General features: G+C 42.6%; 1 protein-coding gene across 1 annotated transcript; it reads left to right on the top strand.

Annotated features, from left to right (window-relative positions):
- Nucleotides 1-6,217: 6,217 nt before the first annotated feature.
- Nucleotides 6,218-10,720, top strand: LOC125487983 (probable G-protein coupled receptor 139). The gene is made up of 3 exons (XM_048620729.1): nt 6,218-6,340; nt 8,134-8,362; nt 9,819-10,720. The coding sequence occupies exons 1-3, from the start codon at nt 6,218-6,220 to the stop codon at nt 10,718-10,720; spliced, it is 1,254 nt and encodes a 417-aa protein (XP_048476686.1).
- Nucleotides 10,721-14,009: the final 3,289 nt, after the last annotated feature.

The raw sequence follows: 14,009 nt of genomic DNA, 5'->3' as shown, positions 1-14,009 counted from the left end.
AGGATGGGGATATTTGTGAAGCATTCTCCTCCATTGATTTGTTTAATTGTCCACCACCATTCACGGATGTGGCAGGACTGCAGAGCTTAGATCTGATCCGTTGGTTGTGGGATCGCTTAGCTCAGCTCCTGCCATAGACTTTTTATTTTATTCCTTTCAGAATCACAAAGATTTAATTTTGAGAAACAGGTTTAATAATTGGATCAAATAAGGATTGTATGGGATATAAAATACCATTCGGTGTTGTCTGAATGACATAACAGGATTGTGAACATTTAATGCAGACTGAGTTTGCATCCTGTTCTGATAAAAGCATGTTACATGATACAAACACACCTTTTATAGATTTATTTCCAGAATGTAATAACCAGGTTACCATTATCCTTTCACAAAATGCTGAAAGTAACAAAGTCTGTCAAATAGTAACAGTACAAAGTGGAACGTGAAGTCTACACAGAATGAATTGTATTGGAAACTTTCAGAATCAGTCGAGAGTGTTGGAAACTTTTATTTTAACCCCCTGTTGCTCCTTTCCCTGAAGTGTTCGAAGGAGTCGGTGTGAGGGGAAGGAATTTGCCTCTGTGTTTTTAACCCTTTGTTGTACCTGCTGAAGGTCGCTGAAGGAACTTTAAGGTGAGAGTTCAAAGGAGTAGAGAAAGATGTACTCTGTATTTAAATGCCTTATTGTCCTTTTCCCAGGAGTATTTGATGGAGATGGAGGTGAGGGAGCATCATTTTTATTTTACACAAGTCAAAGGAACTTTGTTTTGAGTTCAAAAGGGGGAAACTTGGGTTCCTAATAGTCGAGAAAACTTTACTTTTCTGTTTGAAAAGAGTAGGGTGTTTACTGGAAATGAATATTTGTGTAAACACATTTCAACATCTAATATACAGAGATTACTGATGCAGCAATAATGAAAGAACAAAGCATCATTATCTTCATCTTCACAGACACTTTCTTTAGCACCCTTGAACTCTCTCACAAATAGCTGCCTTCTAAATCACAATTAGGATTTTCCAATAGCCTTATATGTAGAGCCATTGGGTCATACCGCTCAGAAACAGACCCTTCGGCCCAATGCATCCATGCTGACCAGGTTTCCAAAATTGAATTTCCCACTTGCCTGCATTTGTCCCATATCCCTCTGAACTCTTCCTATCCACGTATCCGCATAAATGTTGTAATTGACCTGCTTCCACTACTTCCTCTGGCAACTTGTTCCATCTACACCCCATCCCCTGTGTGAAAAAAAATTGCCCATGAGGTCCCTTTTAAATCTTTCCCATCTCACGTTAAACCTATGCCCTCTAGTTTTGAACTAACCAAATTGGGGAAAAGACCTTGTCTATTCACCTTATCTATGTCCCTCATGATTTTATACACCTCTACAAGGTCACCCCTCAGCCTCCAGGGAGAAATGTACCCAGCCTCCCGAGCCTCTCCTTATAACTCAAACTCTCTAGTCTCGGTAACATCCTTGTAAATTTTCTTTTGCCCCCAACTCCTGTACACAATGCTCTGACTGATGAAGTCGAGGGTGCCAAACCTCTCCTTCACCACCCTGTCAACCTATGACGCCGCTTTCAAGGAACTGTTCTGGCCAGCGGTGGCTATTTCTCACCGATATATAACATTCCCATAAAAAGCGCAGTCAGAAACAATCATTTGATAAAAAAAAAAACAGGAATATTGGTACTCATCATTCGATTTCAGAAGCTGCTCCTTATCGCTAGTTATTGTCGTTTATTGTTCAGGCTCTCACAGAATCAGTTCTCTGAGGAAGGACTGAAACGGTTTGACTGGATTCCATCATCAAATGGTCTAAGTGAAATAACAGAATGAAGGAGGGTTTGTAAATACTGCTCTAATGATCTGGTACTCCTTCTGGGGGATGCTCATTAGAATCGACCCCTACACAGAACAACATTTAGGGACTGCTCTCAGCCTTCGAAGCTCAAAGCAATACACTTCATGATTTTTAAAACACTGTTGTAATTTGTGTGACAATAATGTGGCTTTATGTCCTGCTTATTTTTTGAACAGACCTTTTAAGGCAGAAGTGCCCAACAGTCTCTACAGCACCTCTCAAATAACCTAATGAAGCTAATGAGGCCTTGGGGATTATGTTACAGAAGAAGTCTGCACAGATGGGGTTGACTTCAGGATTCAGTCGCAGTTGCCTCTGGGGTCTGGAAGATATGGAAGCTGTTTTTCTCCCCTCTCTCGGTCACAGCTAAAAGCTGGGGGTTTCTCGTCCTGCTGCTGGAGTTGCATGTGAGACAATGTTTCTTTCTGAACTTACCTTAGCAAAGGTGTGTATATGGGAGGTTACTATACTGAAACAATTAATTAGTAATAGTTCTTGGATCTATTATTTGGCTAAGCATTTTGATACAATTACACCGAAGCAAATTATTTCCTTTACTTTTTCTGTTGTTGTACTTTAACCACAGCATGTGAATGACTTGTGCTTTGTTTCAAATCTGACAGTTTGACCAGTTGATGTGCGTGTGGAATGCAACACCTTACACTTACCATGAAAGTAACTAGAAAAAGAAAAGTCTAGACTATCTTCTTCATGATTTTGAGGGGGTTTGGCGTGGACTGTAACAAATTTCGGGATCTTGTCGGGGGATAAAAATCTCTAATTTCACGTTGGGTTCAGGATTGTTGGACTCAAAGGCAGTGAGTGGTGTGTGTTAGTGATTTTTATTTTGGAAATTCCGTTTGTTTAAACAGGGTGTGTCTTTGTGTAGTAGTGGCTCTTTCAGTCACTAAGAGCTTCCTCGGGGTGGAAGAAGTCACTTCGGGAGTTTCACAGAAAATGAGCAAGGCAATGCTTTCAGAATAGACAAACAAGCTGGAGTTGGGCTTTGCTGGGTCTGCGATGGAAAGGGGGGGCAGTTGTGGCAATTACACAATATTTATGATTGCCATCAGAATCTTTGGAAATGTCTAAAATTCAATTACAAATGAAGCAGTTTGAGTTACAGGCAGAAAAAAAGTGTAAAGGAAATGAAACAGTTTGAATTAGGATTAAAAACAGGGGCAAAAGTGAAGGAGAGGAAAGCCCTAGCAGACGAAAGGGAGAAAGAGAGAGACAGTTTTGAATTTCAGAGGTTTGAAGTGAAAACTCAAAGTCAACTTAAATAGTGGAGGTGGATGGTAGGAGTCAGGCCTTATTCAGAATATATCCCGGAGTTTTAAACTCAAATCAGTTTTGCTTTATTGCTACAGCAGGAGTTTATAAAATAACACACACAGTCCCATTGTAACTTCAGATTTTGTGTCTAAAAATAAAACAAATTAAATATGGTTTATCTCTCTCTCTCTGACACAGACACACACATAGGCGCACTTACACATAGACACACACACACACACAGACAGACAGACAGAACATGGTTTTTCTCTCTCTCACACGCACATGCATGCACACACATACACAGGCGCACACACACTGACACACACACACGCACACACACACACACATACTGACACGCACACATATACACACACACAGTGCATGGATTTTTTTCTCTCACACACACACACGCATACACACATCAATACACACACACGCGCGCGCGCGCACGCGCGCGCACACACACACACACACACAAACAGACAGAGACAGAACATGGTTTCTCTGTCTCTCACACGCGCATGCATGCACACACATACATAGACATACATAGACACACACACACACGCACACACACAAATACATGCATACGCACTGACACGCACACACATATACACACACAGTACATGGATTTTTTTTCTCTCACACACACACTCATTCACACACACACACACACACACACGCACACATAGGCGTGCACACACACACACACACAAACACACAGAACATGACTTTTCTCTCTCACACGCACATGCATGCACACACATACACAGACATACACAGACACACACACACTGACACAGGCACACACACACACACAGATACGCATACACACTGACACGCACACACATATACACACACATACATGGATTTTCCTTTCTCTCTCACACACACATATGCACACATAGGCGCACACTCTCATCAATACACACACATAGACACACACACAGACACACACACACACACACACACACACACACACACACACACACACACAAGACTCACCTCTGTTCAATCACCACCCTATCCACCCGCTCAGCGGTGCACCCATGACCACCTTTGCAGTGGTCAGTCAGCCATGTTCTGAATTTTGAATGCTCAGTCCGAAAGCTTGAGAGCTGCAGTGAATGGGAAGAGTGGGTTTATAGGGTGGCAGCCAGTTTCAGGGTTAGGATTCCTGAACCGCGGTGGATTGGGGTGATGTGGGCAGGGAACTGTAGTTATCAACAATCCGTGGTTTGTGTAAGGGTTTGGGATTTGGGGAGGTTTGTTGTTTCTTTGGAGGAGAGACAGCTTAAAATGGAGGCAGACTAGGTTTTCAATCCTCTAACTTTAGTTTCGATATAGCTGAGGTGCTGCGTTTTGTAAAGGCAAATTAGGACAGGACTTGTCCACGTAATGATCAGGTTCTGGGGAGTGTTGCTGAAGAAAGAAATCTTGGAGTGCAGGCTCATAATTCCTTGAAAGGAGTCGCAGGGATAGAAAGGATAGTGAAGAAGGCGTTTGGTATGCTTACCTTTTTTTGATCAGTGCATTGAGTATTGGAGTTGGCATGTCATGTTGCAGCTGTACAGGAAATTGGTTAGACCTCTTTTAGAATATTGCATTTGATTCTGGTCTCCCTGTTATAGCAAAGATGTTGTGAAGCTTGAAATGGGTTCAGAAAAGATTTACAAGGATGTTGTCAGGATTTGACGGTTTGAGCGATAGGGAGAGGCTGAAAAGGCTGGGGCTATTTTCCCTGGAGCGTCGGAGGCTGAGGGGTGACCTTATAAAAGTTTATAAAATTATGAGGGACACGGATATGGTGAATAGGCAAGGTCTTTTCCACAGGGTAAGGGAGTCCAAAACTAGACAGCATAGGTTCCAAGTGAGAGGGTAAAGATTTAAAAGGGACCTAAGGGGCAACTTTTTCACACAGGGAATGGAACTAGCTACCAGAGGAAGTGGTGGAGGCTGGTACAATTATAACATTTAAAAGACGTCTGGATGGGTATATGAATAGGAAGGGTTAGAGGAATATTGGCCAAATGCTGGAAAATGGGACTAGATTAATTTAAGATATCTGGTCACCCTGGACGAATTGGACCGAAGGATCTGTTTCCATGCTGTACAGCTCCATCACTCTAAGATGGAGACGGACAGAATCAAATCTGAAACCAGGTTCCTGAACTTCAACAAAGCTTCAATAAAGGTGTGCGTTGGCTATGGTAAGGTGGCAAAGGATACTTCAGGGGTTGATGGTGGATAGGCAATGGCAGACATTTAAGGAACACCTGGATGAACTTCAAAAATTGTACATTCCTGTCTGGCATAAGAGTAAAACAGAGAAGGTGGCTCAACCGTGGTTAACAAGGAAAATAAGGGAGAGTGTTAAAACCGAAGAGGAGGTATATAACTTAGCCAGAAAAAAGCAGCAAACTTGAAGACTGGGAGAAATTTAAAATTCAGCAGAAGAGGATAAAGGGTTTAATTTGGAAAGGGAAAATGGAATGTGAAAGTACGATTGGAGAAAACAAAAAAAAAAGACTGCTAAAGCTTCTTTTGATATGCGAAGAGAAAAAGACTGGTGAAGACAAATGTAAGTCCCTTACAGTTAGAATCAGGAGAATTTATAATGGACAACAAAGACGTGGCAGACCAGTTGAACAGATACTTTGGATCTGTCTTCACCAAAGAAGACAAAAATAACCTTCCAGAAATGTGAGGGGACAGAGGTTGAAACATGAAGGAGGAACTGAAGGAAACCCTTATTAGTCAGGAAATGGTATTGGGGAAATTGATAGCATTCAAATCCAATAAGTCCCCAGGGCCTGATACTCTGCATCCGAGAGCACTTAATGGCCCTAGAAATGGCCCTAGAAATAGCCGATGCATTACCAGCATTTTGTTGACTCTGGAAGAACCCAAATGGACTGGAGAGTAGCTACAATTGGGAGTTATGGGCCAGTTATCCTGACATCAGTGATGAGGAAATTACTGTAGTCAATTATTAAGGATGTAATAACTGAACATTTGGAAAGCAGTGACAGAATCAGTCCAAGTCAGCATGGATTCACTAAAAGGAAATCATGCTTGACAAATCTTCAGGAATTTTTATGGATGTGACTACTGGAGTGGACAAGGATGAATCATTAGTTGTTGTGTATCTGGACTTTCATAAGACTTCTGACAAGGTTCCACACAAGAGATGGGTAAGGAAAAGTAAGGCTCATGGTATCGGAGTAATATATTGACATGGACATAGAATTGGTTGGCAGACAGGAAGCAGAGAGTTGGTATAAACGGGTCCTTTTCAGAATGGCAGGCTGTAACGAGTGGGTTGACGCAGGATTGGGTGCTGTGTGGAGGGCTGGGACCCCAGCTGTTCACAATACACATGAATAGTTTGAACGAAGGAATTGAACGCATTATCTCCACATTTGCAGATGGCACTAAGCTGGGAGACAGTGTATGCTGTGACGTGGATGTTACGAGGCTGCAGGGTGACTTGCACAGACTGGCTGAGTGAGCAAATACTTGGTCAATGCAATATATTGTGGATAAATGTGAGGTTATCCACTTTGGTCACAAAAACAGGAAGGCAGATTATTATCTGGATGGTGGCAGTTGAGGAAAATATGAGGTGCAACGAGACCTGGGTGTCATGGTGGAACAGTCACCGAAGGTTGGGATGCAGGTTCAGAAGGCAGTGAGGAATGCTAATGGCATGCTGGCCTTCATAGCGACAGGATTTGAGTATCGGAGTAAGGATGTCTTGCTGCAGTTATACAACACCTTGTTGAGGCCACACCTTCAGTATTGTGTGCGGTTTTGGTCTCCTAGTCTGAGGAAGGACGTTCTTGCTATTGAGGGAGTCCAGTGAAGGTCCACCAGATTGAGTCCTGGGATGGCAAGAGTGACATATGAGGAAAGACTGGATGTACTGGGTGTGTACTCTCTGGAATTTAGACGAATGAGGGGGGATCTCATAGACATATAAAATCCTGATGCGACTGGACAGGTTAAATCCGGGAAGAATGTTCCCGATGTTGGGGAAGTACAGAATGAAGGACCACAGACTAAGCTTAACGGCTAAGCCATTCAGGACAGAGATGAGTAAGAATTTCTTCACTCAGAGAGTTGTGAACCTGTGGAATTCTCTCCCACAGGAAGCTGTTGGGGCCAGTTCATTAGATACATTCAAGAGGGATCTGGGCGTGACCCTTGAGGCTAAAGGGTTTAAGGGGTATGGGAAGAAAATGGAATGCGATACTGAAATTACATGATCATATTGAATGGTGGTGCTCGCTCGAAAGTCTGAATGGCCTACTCCTTCACTCATTTTCTATGGTTCTATATCTACAACTTTTCTATATCCCGCTGTATTCTTCCACAACAGTTTACACTTTCCACAACACCACTGATCTTTGTGTCAGCTAACAAATTTACTGAATCAACAATTTACGTTTGGATGGGCAATGGCAATAAGAAAGAGGTCACTGATGTATCTGAACGGAGAGTATCAATGTATTTGAGGTCAATGATGTATCCATTAACGGAAGCCCATCATGTTCACTGTGCCTCCCTTTCTCAGGAAAGACAGTATATTATCCTCACTTGGTCCTTGACGTGACTCCATATCCTGAACAATTGGGTGTGGGCGACATGTGCCAATCTCGCCAGCAATGCACACATTCAATGTGTGAGAATAATCACATTTCAATCAATGGGTGAAATGTTCTTGTTTAAAGAGAACAGCTCCTACCCTAGAATGCAGAAGAATAACTCTAAGACATATTTTCATACTTTGAATAACTGTCTCAATGCAGCATCAGTTGAAATATTTTGTGATCTCCAGATGGGGCTCATGGTGTTTGAGTGAATGGCGTAATTGCTGGAAGATTCCAGATTCTGTTCTTGTTATTTCATTCTGATGTTCTGAGTAGGAGCACGCCTTCAAAAATGAGATTGAACTTGGTATTGTAATTAGTTTGTTCATTGACAGAAATTTGAAAAAAACAGCAACAAAGAGCAAAGCTGCAACCTTGATCTCCCCAAGGAGCTTCCGCACAGTATAAAGCAGCGTCTCTGGGACTGCATCAGCTCAAGAGTTTCAAACAAAGAGTTTGTCAGCTGCCTGAAAGGACAGATAAACTCGCACAGAAAAATGCATCGACCAATTCAACACGTGGAAAGAGTGTTCTACACCATCCTTGCTTTAATTGGCATTCCTGGTATGGAGTTACGACGATTGCAGTTGATTCAATCTGCTGCTGATCTACTCTCTGCTTTTAGTCTTTCAATAATAACACCTCCAGCTGACTGACTGGTCAGCCTTATCCAGACCCTGGAACAGTGATAGCAATACATTGAGCAGCATTCTCAGTTCAATTCTCCCTTACAGAGACTCCAAACTTCACTGCTGCTGCAGCATTTTCTGATCTTAGTTTTGTGTCATCTGTTCTTGTTTCATGCATTTTGAAGTGACGAGGAGACATCACGCAAGTTAGTTCTGATGAAGGGTCACTGGACGCGAAACATTAACTCTGCTTTCTCTCTACAGACGATACCAAACGGGCTGAGCATTTTCTCTTCTTTTTATACAATTGAGGAATGTTTTCTCTAGGATTTAGAATGTTAAGGGATGATGCGAGGAAAATCCTTCAAGATGTTAGCAGGAAAAGACAGGGTTGAAAAGTATTAACTATTTTCACTGGTTCAAGATTCCAGGCAATGGAGCACAGTCTGAGAATGAGGGCCACATCGTTCAGGAGAGAGGTTCGGAAGAATTTCTGTAGATAAAGGGTGGGAGAGGTTTGAAAACTTCCACAAATCGTAGTGGATACTAAATCAGTTGTTAATTTAAAATCCGAGATAAATTTCTTGAAGCGAAGGAGTGAAAGGATTTGGGCCTCTTTTGATATGTAAAGCTTCATCTACCTGCAAACCGTTTGGTAAATTCTCTGCTCCTCCCCAAGTCTAGTCAGGGGATGCAAATCTTGACAGATTTTCCCTTCTTATCTCTGTACATCGAGACTTTTCACATGTAGAGATGTGTAGATTTACAGTCTAAACATCACATCACTCCTAACACTCAAGCCTTGTTACTAAAGGAGGCCTGCATGCCCTGTTATGCTGCACTTGTGTAAAACACATAGAGTCCTCTTGTTTGAAACCTTATGCAGTTGCTGATGACATGTCCCTGGTTCTTTTGCAGTTCCTGTCACAAATTGGTCCAATGCAAAGAGCACGGGGTGACCTCATCCAAGGAGAATAGGAGATAGCTATGTATTGACAGTCCAATCGCCAGTCCTGTGATTAAGTTTTCCAAAGTTTTTAATGAGATTCGGTTCTTGCCTGAGTTGGAACTGAAAACTGTAAGAATCTGTTGCACTCATTCAAATATTTTCCTTGCAGACCAAACAGAACCATAGTCTTCCTTCTGCTCTCTTAGGAGGGGCATGAGTTTAGTCCCTGTTCAAACTCCATGTGTATCTGGAGTGATTGGACTGGAGGACGATCTGAGGAGGGTATGAACATATTCAAATTCAAACCTACTCAAACACAACCAATTCCACTCAGACAGTGTGCCTGTTTTTGGTGGTAACATCGAATCGTTGCTCTCTGGAGCAGGCAGGGGGAATTTATGATCAGTAATTCACTGCTTCTTTTCCCATTTGTCTTCTACAGTTAATTCGCTGGCGATTGTTATCCTTTCCCGGAGCAAGTGTGGTGTTTCCCCTTGCACAACACGCTACCTGGTGATTATGGCAGCTGCCGATCTGATGGTCATTATCACTGATGTTCTACTGAGGAGATTTCGCTATTATTATTACCCACGGTGCTTCTTGGACATCACTCCTGTGTGTAGTGTTAATGGGGTCCTGTATCGTGCAGCCAGGGACTGCTCTGTCTGGTTCACTGTCACTTTCTCCTTTGACCGATTTGTGACCATTTGTTGTCAAAAGTTGAAAACAAAATATTGCACTGAGAAAACTGCAACTGTAGTTCTAGCAACAACATGCATCCTGCTCTGTTTGAAAAACATCCCCTTCTATTTTCAATATCAGCCTGTTCGCATAATCAATAATATGCCATTTTCCTGTGACACAAAGTCAGACTACTATACTGAGACTTGGTGGGTGGCATTAGATTGGTTTGATACAGTTTTAACCCCTTTACTGCCATTCGCTTTAATCCTGCTGTTCAATGCTTTGACAGTTAGACATATTTTAGTGACCAGTCGAGTGCGGAAGAGGCTGAAGGCTGAGAACAAAGGAGAGAATCGCAGAGACCCAGAGATGGAGAACAGAAGGAAGTCTGTAATTTTGCTCTTCACCATATCTGGGAGCTTCATCCTTCTGTGGTTTATCTATGTTGTAGATTTTTTATATTTTGTCATTCAAGAAATGAATCCTGATGATTACCCGCCTTTTCTATTTCACTTCAGAAGAGTTGGTTATATGCTGCAGCGATTAAGTTGTTGCACAAACACATTTATTTATGCAGCAACGTTGCCCAGGTTCAGAGCAAAGTTCAGTAACGCAGTAAAATATCTGGTTACTCGAATTGCTTGTGCTATGAATAAATAAAGCTCCTCAATGAAGTCAATAGATGGGTCCTATTGTTTACAGACCATGGAATGATTTTTATTAATCACTCGTGGGATGTGTGCATCACTGGCTGGGTCAGCATTTATCTTCCATCCCTCGTTTTCCCCTTGAGAAGGTGGTGGTGAGCTGCATTTTTGAACCGCAGCACTGAATGCATCGTAGCCTAACCTGCAACCTTCTTAGGGAGTGAGTTCCAGGATTTTGACCCCAGTGACAGTGAAGAAAGTGTGATATAGTTCCAAGTCAGGATGGCGATTGACTTGGAAGGGAATTCTCAGGGCATTGTGTTCCCATTTAACTGGTCCCCTGTCCTTCTGGATGGAAGTGCTCGTGGGTTTGAAAGGTGCTGTTTAAGAATCTTTTGTGAATTTCTGCAGTGCATCCTGTGGATAACACATACAAGTGCTACTGAGGGTCAGTGGTCCAGGCAATGGATATTTGCGAATGAGGTGCCTATCCAGGCAGTTGTTTTATCCTGCATGGTGTCGAATCTCTTGTGTCTTATTGAATTTCTGTCTATCTAGGCAAGTAGGAAGTATTGCATCAGACTGGTGACAGAGAGTCCTCTTCCCAGTGCAGGGAGAGAATTGAGCAGGGAACCTGCCTATTCCTCATCGTAGCACAATCCAAAGGAATTGTCCAGGGAAATGTGGATCAACACAGTGTGGAGCAGGAGGAACACAGCAGGTCAGGCAGCATCAGAGGAACAGGCAAGTCGACGTTTCACGTTGGGACACTTCATCAGAACTGTCTGGGAAAATGGAAGATTCCACTGGGAAATTTCTATCAGCTTGGATCCCTCCGGCAGTCTCCATCAAACGAAAGGCTTAGTAGCGTTCTTAAGAAAGTAAATAGAATAGGTATTCAGAAAGTGATTGACTACTAAATATGTGGTCCCACTCCTCAATAACAATTTAATAGAACCCACACGAATATCACAAGCAGCCAACACCTGTTTTGACGTGAGGTGTTGAGGCAAGTGATTATACGACGTTATCAGAAGTATTTAATTATGCAGCCACATTGCCTACGTTCAGAGAGAAGTTCAGCAACGCAGTAAAATATCTGGTTACACGAATTACTTGCGTTATGAATGAATAACAACAAATGGCTGGGCTCCGGACTTTTCAGCATCCAGGCTCCCAATTCCAATTTACTGCTATTGCAATACAGTCCGAGCAGACATTTACTGCCATGGGGTTAAGGGACGAAATAGCTCTATTATGTTGAAAGTGATACGTTGCCACCCTCTGCTAGCCTCCGTTGACCACTGTACAGATGGTAGTGAAGGGTGAAAACCTCTAAGGACTCAGTCAGAGAGGGAGGGAGGGAAAAAGGGAGGGCAGCAGCTCACATCACCGTCCAAACTGACAGTGCCATCCATATATATATATATATATATATATACACACGCACACATACACACACACAGACGCACACATAAACACATACACGCACGCACACACGCACAGGCACGCACATACACACGTAGACACACACACAGATACACACATAGACACGCACAGACAGATGTATAGACACACACACACGCACACAGACGCACACACACAGACACACACAAACACAGACACATATGAACACAGACACACATAGACACACACACGCAAGTACACACACACACACGTACACACACACACACACATTGTTGGTGTGGAGTGGATTGTAATTGTACTGAGGTCCCTCAATGTGGAACATGCTCATGCGGAGAAATGTTTGTGTCCCCTTGCAAACTGGAAATATTTTGCCTTTGGTATTATTCACATGGAATAGAGCGTTTCCACTGCAAATATATACGAGTGGATCATTTCATAAGAAGACAGGGTGAATTTTATTCCACTTTCTGCAGTTTCTAATTGTGAGAAAGGATTCAATGGTGGACAGGGTGAGACCAGTGTAGGCATGTTCTTCTGCTTCTTCTCATATCTCAGGGACAACATGGCAAGGGATCGGGCAAAATTACTTTGTGTTTCTGAAGACATTGTTTGAAGCACGAAAGAAGCGTGGAACATGACAGATTCACAGACTTTGATTTTTCTCCCTAAGGAATTGCTGCTTGTGCAGTGGCGTGGGGAATCCAGCAGATAGTGGCATTGTATCACTGTAAATGCAAGATGAACAGCGAGAGAGAGAGAGAGAGAGAGGATTCACCCTGAAACAACAATGATCCCACTGCACAAAGATACACACAAACTTAGATATACATAATACATGAACACGCAACTGACACAAACACACAGAGATACACAGAGGTACAAGCACAGGTACACACTGATATAAAAAACACGAATATACATTAACACACAGACATATACCACCAAACACACATACATTATCACACAGCGATGCATAGACAGACGCATGCACACAAATGCAGGGAAAGAAACAAGCATACATAGACACAGAAACACACATCTATGGAGAAAAAAATACATATACAGACAGAAACACACATAGTTCGACACCGAAACATATACAGATGTGCAGAAGCACATATGCACACAGAGATAGAAACACATAGATATTCACAGAGACACACACAGACAACATTCTCACACAAACACACAGATGTATGCAGGCATTCACAAACACATGTACACATACACAAACACCAATAAGCAAACAGACACACACATATCGATAGACAGAGACACACATACATTACAAACAGACACAGGTGTACACGCATACAGGTACAGATATTTCCAAGGACAGTCAAAGTGAAGGCTGCAATAGAATTCCTTGTTCCTAAAACTAAATGAGGAATGAGCGGATTTTTAGGAATATGCGAATTTGCTGGAAATTTGTACATAATTTTAGCTGGCGACCTGTGCCATTGATAAGTTTATTAAATAAACAAACAAAAAGGTTGAAAAAGGTAGCTGGGTGACTGTCAGGAAGGGGGAAAGGGAATAGGCAGACAGTGCAGTGAACCCCTGTGGCCATTCCCCTCAATAATAAGTATACTGTTTTGGATACTGTTGGGTGGGACGACCTACCAAGGAAAGGCCATAGCAGCCAGGTCTCTGGCACTGAGCCTGGACTTGTGTCACAGAAGGGAAAGGGGGGAGAATAGGAGAGCAATTGTACTGGGGGATTCAATAGTAAGAAGCACAGACAGGTGGTTCTGTGGACATGAACGAAATGAACGGATTGGAAGTTTACCTCCCGGGTGCCAGGGTCCGTGATGTCTCGGATCGTGTCTTCAAGATCCTTGAGGGGGAGGGTGAGCAAACGGCAGTCGTGGTAC

Source organism: Rhincodon typus, chromosome 48 (genome assembly GCF_021869965.1).
Source record: "Rhincodon typus isolate 14 chromosome 48, sRhiTyp1.1, whole genome shotgun sequence".
Taxonomy (NCBI): Eukaryota; Metazoa; Chordata; class Chondrichthyes; order Orectolobiformes; family Rhincodontidae; genus Rhincodon; species Rhincodon typus.
Note: the sequence above shows the minus strand (reverse complement) of the source record. Positions and strands in the feature narration are given on the sequence as shown.

Coding starts and splice junctions, on each gene's coding strand:
- LOC125487983 (XM_048620729.1), top strand. CDS start 6,218: ATGCTTGACAAATCTTCAGGAATTTTTATGGATGTGACTACTGGAGTG. Junction 6,341..8,133: donor AGGTTCCACACAAGAGATGG/GTAAGGAAAAGT, acceptor GTTCATTGACAG/AAATTTGAAAAAAACAGCAA. Junction 8,363..9,818: donor TGCTTTAATTGGCATTCCTG/GTATGGAGTTAC, acceptor TGTCTTCTACAG/TTAATTCGCTGGCGATTGTT.